The 17,561-nt window shown below is 43.7% G+C and overlaps 1 protein-coding gene across 3 annotated transcripts in view; it reads left to right on the top strand.

The window, feature by feature from the left end:
- Positions 1 to 17,561, top strand: part of LOC310699962 (uncharacterized protein) — a 74,726-nt gene that overhangs the window by 50,906 nt on the left and 6,259 nt on the right. The window contains exons 2-6 of one of the 3 annotated variants that reach the window (XM_083488702.1): positions 4,368 to 4,461; positions 5,096 to 6,840; positions 12,404 to 12,500; positions 12,876 to 13,080; positions 14,287 to 14,915. In XM_083488702.1, the coding sequence (XP_083344828.1) occupies positions 5,288 to 6,840; positions 12,404 to 12,500; positions 12,876 to 13,080; positions 14,287 to 14,915 (2,484 nt within the window). In that variant the 5' untranslated portion in view covers positions 4,368 to 4,461; positions 5,096 to 5,287. Of the gene's footprint in view, positions 1 to 4,313; positions 4,470 to 5,095; positions 6,841 to 12,403; positions 12,501 to 12,875; positions 13,081 to 14,286; positions 14,916 to 17,561 lie in introns of all 3 variants that reach the window. The other 2 variants (XM_083488700.1, XM_083488701.1) reach the window with 2 other exon arrangements.

Here is a 17,561-nt window from a genome sequence, read left to right as displayed (position 1 = left end):
CAATGGGTTCAACAGCATGCATTTGCAAATGCACATGGATCATTGATGTCAACTAGTTCCATGTGTATCATACGATGACATGACCAAAATTAGTTTGGGGTGGCGGCTGTTGTCTGCTTGGGAGGGGGAGATGCATTAGGAGATAGGCTTCACTCTGTATAACTTCTGTGTCTTGATATCAGATACTTTAAAACATATGTGCTCTCTCTGCTAGATATATAGGTTAAATATCTAGGAGAAGGGCCATAAAATTGAGGGCTCCCTGCTGGATGCTCTTAAGTGATGCTGTTCCACTGCCAATTTACTGCTGAGATTTGAGAAGCATCAATTGTGGGAATTAGAGAGGTACGAGACCAGGCACACTTTATCTGCCCGCTGCTAGCCAATGCTGCAGCAAAGCCAGCTGCTCTGGCCTCTGCTCCTTACATTCTGCTCCCCAGAGTCATGTTTGGCATTATGTCACAAGGTGCTTTGTTCTCTACTAATTGGGAGCTATTATTCCAGGAAGTAGATGATAGAGGGAGGTGCAGGGTAATGTGCCGTGGAACTGCTCCCGCCCCCAGTCCCTTGGGCCAGTGCCGCATTTAACCATGTGGAATGCAAGAAGGGAGCAGGCAGAGGTGTCAACTGAAGTGGAAAAATGCAAGCAAAGCAGTTTTCTCCCAGGCATGGAGTCAACCATCTCCTCTTTGACAATCTAAGGAACCCGCTCTCCAGAATCAAAACGCTATGCTAGCTAATCCCTACAGGAGCAGAGTGAACAACCTGCGCTGCAGTTTTTTATTTTTGCCATTGCTTTAAGATGTGCCCATTATCACTGGGCGCCTGACATACCAGTTCAGCTCAGGTCTGTGGTGATTTTGTAGGCTGCCTTGCTCCTTTTATAAGTCCTTTCCAATTTGTGCTGAAATATTTCTCTCTCTTTTTCTTTCCCCTCCTACCTCTCTCTTCCTGTCTTGTTTGTCTCTTTTCATTCTCCTGATGTTCCCACTAATTCTAATAAAGCTGGGCCAGGCAGGCAAGCAGGAGGCAGACTTGGGAGGAAATAATTTATTCCAGTGAGGCATAATCCTCTAAATATGTCAGATTCTTTGCTGTGGTGCGGGTGGGGAGGGATTTTGAATAGAATAGAAGATGGGCAGCAGCTTTATGAGCCAGCTAAGTACAGTACAGTGTCACTGGAATGGAAGACATTTAAACCTGTTTCAGTGATTTTGGTGCTGGTGGTGTCAAATCTGTCATGTACTAGGTTCAAGGGGAGATGGGGAAGAAATAGTGGTCTGTGGGCAGGAGTCCTGTTGCTTGCCGAGTGCTTGTCAAAGAACAGTGTGTTTGTGATATGTGTGTGTGTGTGTGTGTGTTTAAACAATTTTTGAGTCAGGCGAATTAGCAAATGTTATGTAAGCAATGAGATTTGTTTCTCTCAGGAGTCACGTGGATTGATGTGGCAAAAAACTCTGACTGGTGTCCACAGAGGCTTATCAGCTCCGGCTAAGCTATAGGACTCATTCAAACCTTCAGTTTCTTAATATTATTATTCCATTTATACCCCACCTTTGTTCCAAGGAGCCCAGAGTGAAATACATGGTTCTCATCTTCCCCATTTTACTCTCAGAACAACCCTGTGAGATAAGTTAGGCTGAGAGGTTGGTGTCTGGTCCAAGGTCACCCAATGAGCTTCATGGCTGGGTAGGGATTTGAACCTCAATTATCTCAGGCCTTGATACAGCCATCTTGCAAATTAGCCCAGGCACAATTGCATTCCATGTGAGAAGCTTACAGAAACTGGGACATAATCTGCTGTGAAAGGGTTCTTAAAATCTGAAATCTGGGGAAATGAAGTGACATAAGAGGTCTGCATGCACATATCTACACCACTTGAATTACCCTCATTTGATGGATCACAGCTAAATGTGCGAACTGATTCAACCGAAAAGAAAATTTAGGTGACCTTTCATCTTCAGTGTTCTGAAAGTTCTCTTGTGTGATGACTCATTCAGGCATGGAGATTGGCTCCAAATGTGGTCCAGTGAGGAACATGAGCTCCAAAGTGCATGGGCAAGAGATGTCTGCAAGGCAATTTGTAAGAAGCTAGGTAGTATTCTTAAACTCCTCAACACTCTGTAAGTTATTAGTGATTAGCCTTGGAACTCTACTACAGCAACAGCAGGTATTCAGCAGCTTTTACAAATTTATTGTCAACTGTCCTTGATACTCAAAGCACAAATCACACAGCAAGCCTTGCCACATCTAAACATATCCAGGCAACTTCTTAGGAAGGTTCTTTTCTGGACCTTCTGGTTAGATGGGGGTTCCTAGCTGGTGTCTAAGCTCTCAGCCCCCTTCTGAATTCTATTGTCCATTGCTTGGTTTAGGATGAAGTCCTTTTTTTCTTCGTTTTTCATTTTATATACACACACAAACATAAAACGTACACATTTACTACTAAATGCAACAATGATGAGAAAAAAGGCCTTTCCCTTGCAAGCTCATTATATTATAAACTCTCCACATGCAATTCATCTGACAGACTGGTGTGGTTTTTTGTCAGGTGTATTCTGCAACATGTCACTGACACAGCAATAGTGCATTAGTAGTGGATTTATATTGAACCTTCCACACATCAATCCCCTGTCCAGCTCTATATGCTTCCCCAATGTTATTGCATTATTGCTGCCTGGAGGGGCACTGTAGCACAACAGTCTGGTTTCATGATTAATTTTGATTGATTTTACCTACTGTATGCTTTTTGGAACGTGTATGTATACGGCTTCGAAAGCTTGGTGATTAAGTGGTGTAGAAATAGCGGAAATAAATAAAAGCAGGACAAAAAAAATTAAAATAAACCAGGACTTTTTTTTTGTATAAAAAGTTGTAGGAAATTTCAGCAGGAAAGTTATGGGACATGCTGCGACTGGGAACAAAGCAGTATTTCCGCCCCAAATCTTTTCCAGGTGCAAACAATGTTAAAAGTGGGATCATTTATAATGGCTTGATACCACAACGAGCACACAAATAATAATGAATGCACCATCAACATGACATCTGGAGCAGCCAAGAATCTCAAATTTATATCAGCAACTAAAAGGCTTAAAATAGTTCCAAACTATATTTCTGTTCCATTTGATGGGTAAACAGCAGGGGTTTTTTTCAACGGAACTGAGTTCCGGCACCTTTCAGGTGGGTGGCAGTGCCATTATAAGAGAAGGAGGGAGGCATTCATGGTGAGTACATCTCTTTCTAGAAAAATAGCACTGATAAAAAACAACCAAGTTTTCTCAAAGTGTTATTTTCTGATGTCTTCCTTCTTTTAATCATAGCATTGCAGTAAGCTCGGTGAGGTAATGTGCCATGTTTATTAAACCACTCTTGTTCAGTTGGCGTTATCTGAGTACACTCACAGTACACTGAGTTGTTAGCTTCTTTTTTTGCTGTACTTAGCAGATTTCTTTTCCAATTACAATGTTCTGGGTGTATAACATTTTTAAGATATCCTAGAAGAATTTGCAACAGACTCACTGGTATATTATATAAAAATCATATTTTGCATAATACTAACAATTCCCCCCCCCTAAACTTCTGATTTTCTTTCCACATAGGCACACACATATAGCCTGCTTTATGTTTCCAGCATGTCTTGTGGCATTTGGATAGATTTTTGTGAGGTCAAATGCCATCAGCGTGACTTCTTATTAAAAATAACTTTTATATTTACACAAAGTGATATGCCAAATTATTTGAAGACAAAGAACAGCAGGATAAATTGGACATTTATAAAGTTTTTCAGACCTGGTATAAGGTCTGGTGGGGGAGTGTAGATTTTCTGTTTGGTTTCAGACTGAATGCTGATAGTGTTGCAGCTGTGTTAAGAATCTATTAGCAAATCACTGTGACAACACCAACATGCCAATTCACATAGTCCCAGGAGCATTATTTTAACGTAGTGGGAAAGATAAACACACATATGCATAAGTGCAAGTGTGTATCTGATTATTATTTTTTTAAAAAATAAATTTAAGTCAGAGAGACCATACGTCCTGACTCACTGACATATCTAGCACTTGGCTTGCTGGTGTGTCTATAGTTTGCATAGCACCAGGTTCACACTGTGGGAGAAGAACTCACAGCGACTGCTTCAGTAGCTGCAATTTGCTGGGAGTAATTTCCATTGAATCTATAGAATCGTACTATGAAACTTCTTCACTGACAGATTCCCACCTCTCTCTATGCCAGTGCTGCTCTGTGGTGAGCCATCTTTGTTCTCTGCTAAACGTTCACCTCTCGTGCTGTCTTTATTCTGTCTTTCCTGGCAGATCAAGTTGTACCCTTTGATCACACAAGAAATGCTTCTTTGCCGTTACCTGCAGCCTTCCCCAGAGAGAACAGCAGAGGAGAAATAATTAAAGCATGAAGAAAATCAAGCATCTCAAAACAAGCCCTCCTAGGCTTGGAGAGGACCAGGTGAGGTTGTGAGCGGATAGGAGAAAACAACCTTGGGGAAAACATGGACATCTTATTCATGCAAACTGGGGATGCTCTGCAAGGCTTTACATTATTATATTATTATTATTGGGGAGGGGGGGAGAATCATATTCAGGTGTAAGTACTCTAGTACAAAATCCATATACATCAGAAAGATCCCATGTGGGGTAGTGGTTCATGTAGTGGGCTTGCCTGTAAGAAATGCACATTCACATGTTTAGCCACAGTGAAGTTTTAAGGTAGAAAATTAAGTAATACTCTGCATGCTTCCATGAGGTTCCTGGGGTGGTGATGGGAGAATAATTTCCCCACTCCTCAATCTACCTTTTCACTAACCATGTGAGGTGGGCTAGTCTGAGAGACAGTGATTGGCCTCAGGTCACCCAATGAGCTTTGTGACCAAGTGGAGATTTGAACCATGGTCTCCAAGGTCATAGTCCAACACTCTAACCACTACACCACACCACACCACACAGAGCATGCTGAACAGCTCCAAAGTCGGAGGTAGTGGGTAAGCTTCACTTTTGGTTACTTCTGTGATCGTTGGCTGCCCGTCTTCTCTTTGGATGCTGTGTCTCTTCTGTAAGCTCCTTTTTCTTCTTTGCATCACCAGGTGTTCTCCATCCGCACGTGCTCTCACAGTGGAGATGCGCCTGCTCGTTGATGTGAGCACCCTGATAGCGCAGCCCTGCTGTCTGTGGCTAGGACTCCTGAACAGCATCTGAGCAGTCCGACAACTCCTTCCTCCTCTTGCCCTCTTCCTTCAAAAAGCATCAGCCTGTTAGATTGTCCGCGTCAATTTGCTATGACATACATCAGCGTTGATGAGAGGCAGGAACACTGTCGGGTAATTTTGAGCTGCCAGAATAATCAGCTGTACGCACAACATGGCTTAAAGGATTTCTCAGTTAGCAGCATGCATCCTCTGAAGAACTTGGACGCTCGCATTTTTACTGGGGACTTTAATCCTGTGAGCAAAGCAGACAGCACTGCAGGGGCACATCTGTATCGAAGTGTGGAGAATCTACATTGGGCCACGGGGGCTGATCCGCATTGCCATCCACGCTATGGAAATGTAGACAAAGAATTTGTCGTCCGTTACAAAGGCACAGCTCATTGGTCAAAGTGTTCTGCAGAAGGTACTCCATCCCCCAGCTCACCTGAATGTTGCCGACACTTCCCTCTCGCGTTGGACAGAATTCCACCTGCAGCGCGAGATGTCGCCCTTCCTCCTTGTGCCAAAGTGCCTCCGTGGCTTTTCTCCTCCGTGGACGGGGATGCCAAAAAAACCCTAAAGGAAAAACTTCGAATTCACAGTAGTAAAGCTGCAGAGATTTGCAAGCCTCTCAGACCTCAGGTTTCCTTGAATGATCTGGTTCCAAGGGAATGCTCTGAATGCCGGGCATGCCAGCAATATAAGAACGGTTGTTCGGTGAACTGTTGCACCATATTTGTGCAGCATGCCACCCTCACTCACGGGCCATGGACAGCTCTGGGGAGTCATCGGCCTTGCTTTTCTCGCCGACTAACAAACCCAGAAGACATCAAGCAAGAAGCTCGGAGAAGATTGCAGATCAGGAGACAGAACAGCTCGCCCAACTTGACTCTCCATTGTGCCAGTGATGGCCAGGACATGGTCAAGTCCCAAACGACTGGATCCTTAAAGGGATATGAGGGGGAAGGAGACACCAAAAGGATTTTGGCGCTGAGCAAAAAAGGGGACTTCAAAGAGAGACTCTACATTCCAACTTTTGAAGAGTTCAAGCGGATGAGAATCAAGGAGACATGTTTTCTCGGTGGCAGCGGTGAAGTGTCAAAAGATGTGAAGGAAGGAACCCAAAAGTTGGAAGAAAAAAGAAACCAGAACCCTTGTTCAGGTGCCCAGCAAGTTCTTGCCAAAGAAACGGTTGCAACGATAGATTATTATGATGATGTGTTTCATGAAAATACCCAGAGCACTTCTGGCCTTGTTGGCTATCAAGATAATTCATCTACATGGGACAGGAGCTTCTGCCTGATGAACATGCCTATGGCTAGGGACAAGCGCTATGAGGTGCCAACTTCAGATAGAATCCCGGTCCCCATTTGTTCGAGTCCAATTCCAAGACCACCTCTACAGTCTGCTGCAGCCCTTAGGGAGGAGGGAGGGAAAACTTTTGCTGAAGAGGAGACTCAGGGATTGAATGCAAGACAACTAAGCGAAGTCCTCCACCATGCTGGACAGCCAGTGGTGCCTGAAAACCAGTCTTCTTGCTGCCCATTGCTATTAGAAGCGACAGATATATCCAGCTATGGAGCTAAGCTGCAGAAAATGAAGGATGAATTTATAGGCTCTGCACTGGACCTCATTAAGAAGAGGTAACCGACTCTGTTAGAGTTCTTGAGAGCAATTTCAGTTTTAGGGTACTTAGAAATGCACTTTCAAATTTAGCTGCATTAAGTAATTTATAGAATTTCCTTGCTGAATCAGTATGCTGCAGAGGTGTAATAATTTGCACAGACACTCACGCCATTAATAGCTTTCCCCCTTTTGACCTGTGGGGAGTTCCTTTCTTTGAGGTATCAGGCAGCTGTAGGGAAAGAGACAGTGTTGGGGCTGTGTTAATTTGTGCAGACATTTTCCCATATGCCACTTTGGGAGAACTGATGAAGCTGGGGTTTTTAACTAACTGCTATATCTGATGTCAGGAAGGAGTTTGCCTAACAATCTAGAAGGGTAGTCTTGGGGATTGTGGAGAGGGTGGGGACTCCCTCTGCCTCGTGGGGGGGGGGTGTTTGCTCTGTTTCTTGAGCCACTGAAATGACTGGTCCTCCTTGTTCATTGACACACATCTAGATCTTCACAGGGTGGGTTAATTATTGACTTTGGGCAGAAGGTTGGAGGAAATGTCAGTCATGTGAATGGAGGTGACACAAAACATAATATTAAAGTCTGTGAAAACTGACTTTCAGGTGACTTGGGCAAATAATTCAAAAAATGCTGCCCTTTGTAAGCTATCAATGGTTATGGAGACCTAATATATTGGTATATTTCCTGCAGTGTGTATTTGGGGCAACGTAACAACACAAATCTTATGAGGGATAGTTTCCATGATGAGTTCAAGGCAGAGACTGAATTCCCTTGTTGGAACCATAAGCTTAGGATTCACTATTTTAGGGTCATCATAGGGGTGACTGAATGGCACCCTTATTGGTTTATATATAAAGATTTATGCTATGCTCTATCACATATACATCCACATATCATGATAAGTCAGATTTTCTGGCAGATTGTGGTTTATTGTAAATGAGCAGCATGCTCAATCACTCCCTCCTCATTCCTCCCAGGCACGATGAACAAACCAGGAAGTCTTGGCTTCCCATTACATCCAAGCTAGGAATCATGATTTGTTGCTCCCTAACAAGTCCACATGTCATAGGCCAACAACTATGGCTTAAAGTTTGCTTGTAATTATGGTTTGTTTGTTTGTTACTGATCAACAAACCATGAACCCTGATTCAGATATACTAGGAAGCCAAGGCTTCCTAGTTTCTCTTTCTGGAGCTAGGAGGGGAAAGAAGCAGTTCACAATAAACCAGAAAATCTTATTTATCGATGTGCAAACATGGGGCAATACAAAATTTGAAAATAAAAGTAACAAACAAGAATGAGAACAAGAAAACCATAAACGCAACAGAAAATACATAATATACAGCCTGGTGAAACCCATCAGAGCAGCAAAAGTCAATGAAAGGGGTATTCAAACATTAAAAACCACACAGGAGCTTGGAGACTGAGAAAATGCAGCCCTTTGGTCTAAAAAAATTGATGCTCTCTTGTCTGACCTACATAGAGATTCCATTGTCCCAAGTGCAGTAAAACACCTCCTCCTGCTCAGGTGAGCCAGCCTCTGCTCTTATAAGCCATGGGTTCTCTAAGTATGGGACTGAGATCCATCGCACAGTGTTATTTTCTTTTGTTCACAACATCCCTTTTGCCATAGATGGACTTTATCAAGCTCAGTTTGCTTACATTCAGAGCTTTCTGAAATTAATTCATTTCTATGAAAAGCACAATGGTTATTTCAACCAGTTGCCAAGCTTCTCATGACTTTGAGTCAAAAGCTTATGAGACCAAACAGTTTCCCTTTGAAACTGTAAAACTGAGAGCCATTATTTGCTCAAAACCCAGCTGTCATTTTCTTCCAGAGCTTTAGCAATCTCATGGAGGATCTGGTTTTGACGATGGGAGTTTCTGGCTCAGCGGCAGGGGTGTCACTAGATTTGAGAGGCAACATATTCTCAGGATTTGGCAGTGAAATGACAGGGTTGCAAGCCTTAGGTTCACTTCAGCAACATGTGGTGTTGAGGCTGCTTGAAATTGGGTCCTTGTGGCAGTTGTTCCATGGGGCCAGGTATACATGTGCCTTGCCTTGCCATGTGGATTTCCCCCATGCCGCATGATTTGACCGAGTGCTTGTTGTAAAAAAACCTGTCAGTAATATGAATAACATGGGGAGATCTGGTGTGAGGCCAGTCCATAAGGTGAGCTGCTGCATACAGTCAATTGTTTACATGGAGCAGCATCCTTTCAGCACATAAAATCATAAGAAGAGCACTGCTGGATCAGACCAAAGGTCCATTTGGTCCAGCATCCTGTTACCACAGTGGCCACCCAGATGCCTACAAGAAGCCCACAAGCAGGACATGAGCGCAATAGCACTTATGCTGTCCAGCAACTGGTAGTGAAAGGCATACTGGAGGTAATATAGCGTTCATAACTACTGGCCATTGATACCCTTTTCACCTATGACAATTTTATCATTTCAGATTAAGTTAGCGTTCATTCATGTGAAGTGGAAGACTTCCTGGGTTATTCTTGTCATTGGCTTCTTAAGATCCTGCTGGAATTTTGTGTGTGTGTTTGAATTACATGCAACACATCTGCCCTTTATTTCTGAACTTTCTTCCAAATGTAATTTACTCAGCACATTTATAAGCAGCTTAATGTTTTAATTCTGAGCCTCTAATTTGTAGTGTTTTATCTTCATGGAATAATCTAAAGCCTGTCATGAATTGTAGAGCATTTTTTTTTACTTGAGCAAAAAAGAAATGGTTGAAGCATGATTGAAAGGAGATCCTGATTTATTACCTGTTTTACCTTTTGATTGTGAATTGTGTTTACCAGGCTTTCTGAGGAATCTGACTTCTGAAGACAGAGAAAGATGAAAACCTAGGGCATTATTAATAGTCATGTCAGTGAATGGGCAGGAAATCAGAGCATCCAGTATATAAGGAATTAAATAAAGACAGGCAAAATTTTTACGATGACAGAGAAAGCAGTTAAGGAAAGAAAAGTCCCAAGGTTAAAAAAATAAAAAATAAAAATATTTGGATTTGAGCATATTAAAGTGCATAAAGTTGCTGGGCAAAATATTGTTTTCTTTCAAGGTCAAAACAGCAGCCAATGTCAAGGATGATGTGGGGAAAGTGAGAAGAGGAAAAATTCAGCCATAACAGAAATGCCCAGCTTGTAGAGAAGATGAAGGAATGCCAGATGGCAGGGTGCCTCAAGATTGAAATATTGCTCACTGATTTAAGAGGTGGATAAAGATGGTTCCATAATAAAATCAAAGATGAAGTTGGACCATTTGGGATCTGCAGCAGTGAGGTAGTAAATAGGGTGGAGCCTTGGGAACAATTTTTTTTTCAGTGAAGCAGGCAAATGGACTACCCTTCTCCAAAAACTGAAGCCAGTTACCATGTCTAGCAGAAACAAAAACAATGCCCACCTCATATACTGATCATCCTAGCTTCATTCGAATTAGGCACATCTCTGATTGAACCACCTCAGCCACAAATAGTTGCCGTACCATTATGTACATTTTTCCCCATCCAGAAATCTTCCATTACATTAATTCCTTGCTCTAATACCATATGGGAGAATTACTCTCACCTGGGAGAAAGAGATAGAATAGATGCAAAAACAGTCGGCTAAGAGGCAGTTGAGAGGATATATATAATGAGTACTAATGTACAGATAAGAGCACTCCAGTATCCAATAAATATGGAACTGTGTGTATATGATTTCTTGAATATAAAGAGAAATAACTTACTACAAAGGAAAATTCCCAGTAGTTTTAATATAATTTGCCATTTTGCATATCACCTGAAATACCTACCTACTCTCTTTCTCTGGAAAAGTGAGGTGGTGTTCACAGTTCTGTTTATTCTGCATCCAGTGTATTTCCACAGCTGGTTTGGGAAGCAGGGCACACAGAATATTAGCCACATCTAAATCTTGTAAACACCTTCCCCGCCAAGCGCCACCCAAAACATGCCAAACTCCACCACAATAGCTCCCTTCAAACCTCCTTTCTCAAACTCAACTCAAAGGTTGGTGCAAAGGCTCATGAGATTGCAGTTGCAAAAGCTCCTGGGATTGCTAGCATTTTTTTCTGCTCTTTTCACACCATTTTTGCAGTTCTTGTGCTCTTTTAGGACTGCTTTTGCCTTTTTCTTGCCTTTTTGAAGTTTAAATCTATTTAATTGTTTCCCTGCATCGAGCATATACATGGCCACGCGAGAGTCGAACATTCGTGAGCGGGGAGATACTTTTACTGCATTTTGATGCATTTCCTTTTAAACCAGCGTCAGTTGAGAAATGGAACAAGCTAGCTGCATTCTAAGCTGGGACTTTGTCCACGGTGTGTATAACATTGTTGGGCAGAAAGCGCTGTCATCCCAGTTAGGCAGAGCCACAGAGTTGGAGAACACCGAACTGGCATGGACTCCAACCTCCCTTTTCTTCTCCACAAGGCAGGATTATCCATGCACCAGCTCCTTACAGATCAATTCAGAACACTGTGCCACAAGCTGAAAGCAGGAGTGAACAAGTCACACACCTCTGAGCTGTCTTCATATCAGATACTACAAAGTGATTCATGAAAGTGAGCCAAGCCACAGGAATAATATGTATATAGATATTATCCAATGTCACTATCCAGAGTTGGTATAGTTACTCTGTTGTTTTGTTAGATGATGTAATTTTTTTATTTTAAAAATGCTATATGAAGCAGCATAGTAACCAAAGATTCACTGTATATTTGTGAGAAAATGTGTGATGGGCCACACAGGGAATATTTATTTTAAAAGATGTATTTTGCATTTTTGTATGAAGGGTTGCCTAGAGGGCAACTATCTAGAATGGTATACAGTTCTTTAACACAGGCAGAAGGATACTGCAGTCTCCTGATGATTCACAAGATCCCCAAATGCAATATATCAAATAAGCAAAGCATGCATTTTTGTGTGTGATTGACACCTGGAAATCTTAAACCCCTTCACCCATTCATATTTGTGTGCCGAGTATAGTGAACACTTCAAGTGAGCTACGTAAATGCTAAATATTGTTTCTGCCACCGCTAATCCTATATGTGGGTGTGACTAGGTTTTGTCCTCTCTCTTCCCTCCCTTGGGGCTTGGATGTACAGTTTCCTCATCATTTATGAATGAGAAATTATTCATGGTATCTGATAATTTAGGGGAGCACTTTCTTTCTGATGACAGAACAGAAAGTTGTCTCCTTTCTTAGTGCAAATAAAACAACTAAGAGGGAGAAGAAGCTTAAAGATTTCATGCACTTTAGATGCTGCTTTTATACAGGAATATTAGGGGGGGCAACCCTTTAAATTTACAAACATGTTTCATTAAAAAAGCCACACACACAACCCTATTATCCGCTGCATCAGTAGAAGTGCATTTATGGAATGGCATATGTAAGAGAAAGAAGATATGAGGTGCTTTTGACTCCGCAAGGTAGAAGACCTGTAGAATAATACATTGTAGCTTTCAAGATGCATTTTCCTCTCAACGCATGGAGTTGGCTCTGGACTGCTGTTTGTGCAGGACATTAATTGGGGTGGTGTCCCTTTTTTCACAGCTGCAGTGGCGAAGCTACTCCTGAGCCTCCCTCCAAAGGATTCTGTGAACTTAAGAAGGATGACCTCACTTTTGTGGAGGACTCGCATCAACCCATCGTGAGTTGGCGGAAGGTTGGCGGTTTGAATCCCCGCGACGGGGTGAGCTCCCGTTGCTCGGTCCCTGCTCCTGCCAACCTAGCAGTTCGAAAGCACATCAAAGTGCAAGTAGATAAATAGGTACCACTCTGACAGGAAAGTAAACAGTGTTTCCATGCACTGCTCTGGTTCGCCAGAAGTGGCTTAGTCATGCTGGCCACATGACCCGGAAGCTGTATGCTGGCTCCCTCGGCCAATAAAGCGAGATGAGCGCCACAACCCTAGAGTCGGTCCTGACTGGACCTAATGGTCAGGGGTACCTTTACCTTATTTAAGTATCTCATATATTGTTTAGTAGAAACTTCTCCCCACAACCACCCCTTGCTTTTCTTCCAGAGCTCCAGCCCCAACTGCCGCCGATCAAGTTCTGACATCTCCTACGAAACTTCGGACTGCACCAAAGCTCAACGGGAGTGTCGGCTGCGGCCTCATTTCAGTGATCCGATGCCAACAGATGCTGTGAAGAGGAAACAACTGGAGCTGAAGATTGCTGCAGCAGCACGGCAGCATGCCCAGAAGCGCCGGCAAGAGAGAGACTCCAGTATGCCCCCCTTGCCTTTTGCTTTGTGTGTGATTTGCAGGGTCTGTCCATGTCACTCATAGTTCTGGGTGTGTTTTGACATTAGGTTAGCAGCCATCATTCAGAGAGATAGCCTCCAAGCATCTCCCACTCAACAGCCGTGGATTATGTTTGCAGCCGGCTGTAGCCTCTTATTCCAGGGTCCCTCCAGAGGAGAGGGAATACAGTAGCAGCTCCTCCTCCAGTGTGCTTTCTGTCTGTACAATTCATAGCAACAGCCAATAGCCTGGATTGGGCCCATACAGGACCAAACTGGCTCTTGGCAAATGCAGGAAAGAGGGTATGCAAAGGTAAGGCAGTGTCATGAGCTAAGCTTCAATCTAGTGCTTTCTTTGACTTCATGCATGATATAGCAAAAGGTGAGTAGAACCTGGAACAATTGTTCTGCAAGTATACTGAGCAGATGGAGCCGTCAATAGGTGGCTTCCGCTTGTTCTTTGCATAGTTCATTAGGACAGGCTTGTTCCTTCCAACACACCTGGGCCAAATTCTAAATGAGAGCATCCTTCCCAAGCTGCTGAATTAAAGAGAGAAGTGTAACTCAGAAGCAGAATATGTTCTTTGCATATTGTCAGGTAGACCTGCTAGCTTGTGGCCCATGAGACTAAACACAGTTGTGCATTGTGGCCCACCAGGAATTTGATAAACCTCTACTTTTGGGGGGCTGCAAATATATAGAAGCACCCAGCAAGCAATGTAGCCAGCGGGATATATTGGTGGGTCAAGAGTTGTCTAGGTCTATTTAAAGGATCTCAGCAGGCAAGGCTGAGGAAACCTTGACCAAGGCTTTGGAGATAACATTAGGCTAGATGGACAATTTAACCAGTACAATACAAGGAGGGTTTCTGTGTATTTTTATTTTTTTAAAAAGATGACCTGCTACTGTACCTTTAAGAGCATGCTTAGCGATCAGGTCAAGCTTTTCTTAGCATGAAGAAAAAGAAAATCTTTATGTATGTATGAAAATGCCAGAACGTAGCAACATATCAGTAAGAACTAGGTTCTCCCTGTCTCTGTATTCAGGTACTTTGCAGAATCCTTCCTAGTCACAAGGAGAAAAACACAACAAAACAGGACAAGCTTTTTACTGTTGGATGAACAGGGCTGAGGAACAAAGCAATGGGAACGTTCCACAAATAGATTTATTTTATTTCCCCCCCTGCTCAGGCCCAGTGCTGACGAAAGCCAACCTCAACTACAGCAGCAACGTTGATGAGAACCACGGCATTCTGGGCGGCTCCTTTCGTTCCAAACACCGCTGGAGCAACGTCAGCAGTCTCAGCGCCGACAGCGGCATTGTGGGCGGGAGTGACGAGAGGGACAGTGCCGATGCCAGCAGTGGAGGGGTGCCAAGGATGAGGTCAGCTGAGATGGAGCGGGCGGACAGCGGCATCAGCCAGGTGCTGAGTAGGAAGTGGAGGAGCAAGGCGTCAGAGACGCTGGCATCTCTGCAGGCCTGGGAGGCCCACCAGCCTTGCACCGACTGTGGGGGCAGACACTTCCCGCTGGAGACGGATGTCCAGAACCAGAACAAGAGGCGGGCCATCCTCTGCGAGAAGTGCCTGAAGTGCCGGACGGAGCGGAAGGAGTCGGTGCTGGAGTTTGTCAACACTGAAACCAGCTACGGGGAGGACCTGCGCATCATCAAGGAAGAGTTCTACCTCCCCATGCAAGCTGCTGGCCTGCTAACACAGGACCAGCTGCTGGTGGTTTTCGGCAACATACAGGAGCTCATTGACCTCAACGAAAACTTCCTGGAGTACCTTCAGGAAGAGATTGAGCAGGCCTTTGAGCAGGTAGTGTGTGCGTGTGTGGTCTCAGATATCTTCTCCGTTTCCCTGTGCAGTTATAATGAGCTACTTTTGCCACTGTAGCTTTGTTACTATGGCACCCAAAGGTTGTGCCACTCATTAGAAAGGCACAATGCCTAACGAGCAGGTAAGGGAATTGAGAATGGGTATGCCTCTGTCTGACTCATTTTAGCTGCTGAAAGAGGGAAGGGGCCATTGCTGAGTTTAAGAGCATCTGCATTGCGTGTAGGAGGTCCCAGGTTCCATCCCCACCATCTCCAGGTAGGGCTGGGAGAGATGCTACCAATCAAAGAAGACAGTACTGAGCTAGTTGGTCTGGCTTGGTATAAGGCAGCTTCCCTGTGCTCTTGTTCCAAAGGGCACCAACTTTTTAATTTTTTTTTTTTGTCATTTCAATTGTGTGAGAAAACATCTGCCTCTAGATTAGGGAAGAAGGCCTCAGCTCTGATTGGATGCCCGCAGTCTACCATAAGTCGCCTGTGTTTCTTTGTGATTGACAAGTTACGTGAATTCAAGACCACTTGGTGGATAAGCATCTCAAAAATCCTTTGTGCCTTGTAGAATCACCTAAGAAAGCCCCCTGCAATGCATGCATCCCTATGCCAACCTCCCCCAGCCTGGTGCCCTCTAGGTGTTGTTGGACTACAGCTCCCATCAGCCCCAGCCAGCATGTCCAATGGTAAGGGGTGATGGGAGTTGTAGTCCAAAACATCTGGCAGGCACCAGGCCGGGGAAGGCTGCCTTACCCCGTGAGTCCCTTTGCCCCATGTGCTCCTGAACAGACCAGTCTGGGGCTAGCTTTATGACATGTGGAATTGCCCCTTTAGCACTTTCAATTTGCTGCGCAGCGAGGCCTACCATCAGTTCCAAATATTACCGCATTTCCATTGGCTGAAGGGAAACAATGCTGGCAGGCAGACGGTTGCGCTAGCACCTCAGCAAAGCGAATGGCATTTACACGCCGCTGTGTATTTATATTATGGCCTGTGCTTTATTAAGGGCTCTGAAAGAAACAAAACACCCTTTTACCATGAAATTAATTTTTACAGCAGCATTCAGAGAAGCCCATCTTGCCCACAGGAGAGCAATTAAAAGCGGCTTTGGCTGCCAACAATTGCCGGTGGCCAAGAACAGGCGCAAGGCTAGTTAAATCCTTTAAGTGTTATTTGAGCCACGCTCCAAACTGGCTCTCTTTCTTGAACGTACTCAAGGTTACTTATAATTTGCTGGAACAGCAGTTCTTGATGGTTCATTATTACAGACTAGCACCCTGTGTACGGCACACGGCTCTGCGCCCTGTTTCTGAACTTTGCAAGTCAAATGCGGGAGAGAGTATTATTTTGAAGGCCGGATAATCGCCTTGGGGACGGGCCAGAGCTCAGCAGGAGAACACATGCTTTTCATGCAGAAAGTTCCAGGTTCAGTCTCTGACTTAGCCATTTTTAAAAGGGAGGGAAGGGGAAGGATCAGACAGCAGGTGCAGTGAAAACCCTCTGCCTTAGAGGGCCATCAGAGAAGACAGTACTGGGTATATGGACAAGTAGGCAGGAGAGGGATTTTTCCTGGTGTCGGAGGTCATGTTTTATATACAAAGGTTCAAGGTTTGATCTCTGGCATCTCCCAGGTAGGGTTGGAAAAGAGTCTTGTGTGAAACCCTTGGGGGTCACTCCCAGCCAGCCTGGACGAGGGTCAAGGAACCTTTTTCAGTTCAAGGGTTGTATTTCCTCATAGCTGACCTTCCAGGGACTGCATGCTGGTGGTGCAAGCGGGCAAAAGGTTTGTGTCTTTTTAAGCCAAGATATAATCATCCAAAATGGGGAAATGTGATAATGAAATCCACTGCGTCAGAGATGTAGTTGAACTTTTCAAGATGCTGGGGAGCCAAGGAGGGAAATCAAGGATAATAGAAGAGCTGGGGAATAAGACCAAAGGCGTAAAAGAGATCCTATGAGCCATTTCCAGCTCTGCCAGTCACAATTTTTAAAATTAATTTAGAACTCAAAATCATATATGCAAAATTTGCATTGCACTACTTCGTAGAAATCTGTGTGCATGGATGCAAATTTTAATGCAGTAAGTTTAAAGGGTTCAGATGTTGAGCGTTCTATTTTGACATATATGGGGTTGAAATTTTGGGGGGAATAGGGTGGTACAGTCTCCAGTTTCAAAACCTCAAAAGTGCAGATTTAATCCATGAAATTCAACTGAAATCCAGTTTAACTTACAAGGATGCTGTCTGCTAATGGATTTCAGCAAACCATTTAAGTTGGATGGCATGTTTCCTTAATTATGAATGTTTGTTTTTGTTTCAGCAATAGTGTAGTACTCTGTGTCATAACTGAGCCTCTGTGCTACAGCACCTCATGCTGGTAAAAAAGGGGGAATGGTCTTGCAATAGTCTTTTGTGAAATACTTTTATCTTTTTTTAATTAGGAATCAAAATGTAACAGATTCTAAAAATATACATCAGTAGAGTAAATCATTAAAAGACATGGAAGGGAATAACAACATGGTTGTCAAGCTGAGATTAATCACTTTTACATTGTGTTTGCATACACTTTTAATGTTCTACCAGAGTCAGTAGAAAACCATAAAAAAATCCCTGCTAGATCAGACCAAAGGCCCATCTCA

This window comes from Podarcis liolepis (assembly GCF_965112155.1).
Source record: "Podarcis liolepis genome assembly, chromosome: 1".
In the NCBI taxonomy this organism is placed as follows: domain Eukaryota; kingdom Metazoa; phylum Chordata; class Lepidosauria; order Squamata; family Lacertidae; genus Podarcis; species Podarcis liolepis.
The sequence above is the reverse complement of the archived record's forward strand: the minus strand, read 5'-3'. Positions and strand labels throughout refer to the sequence as shown.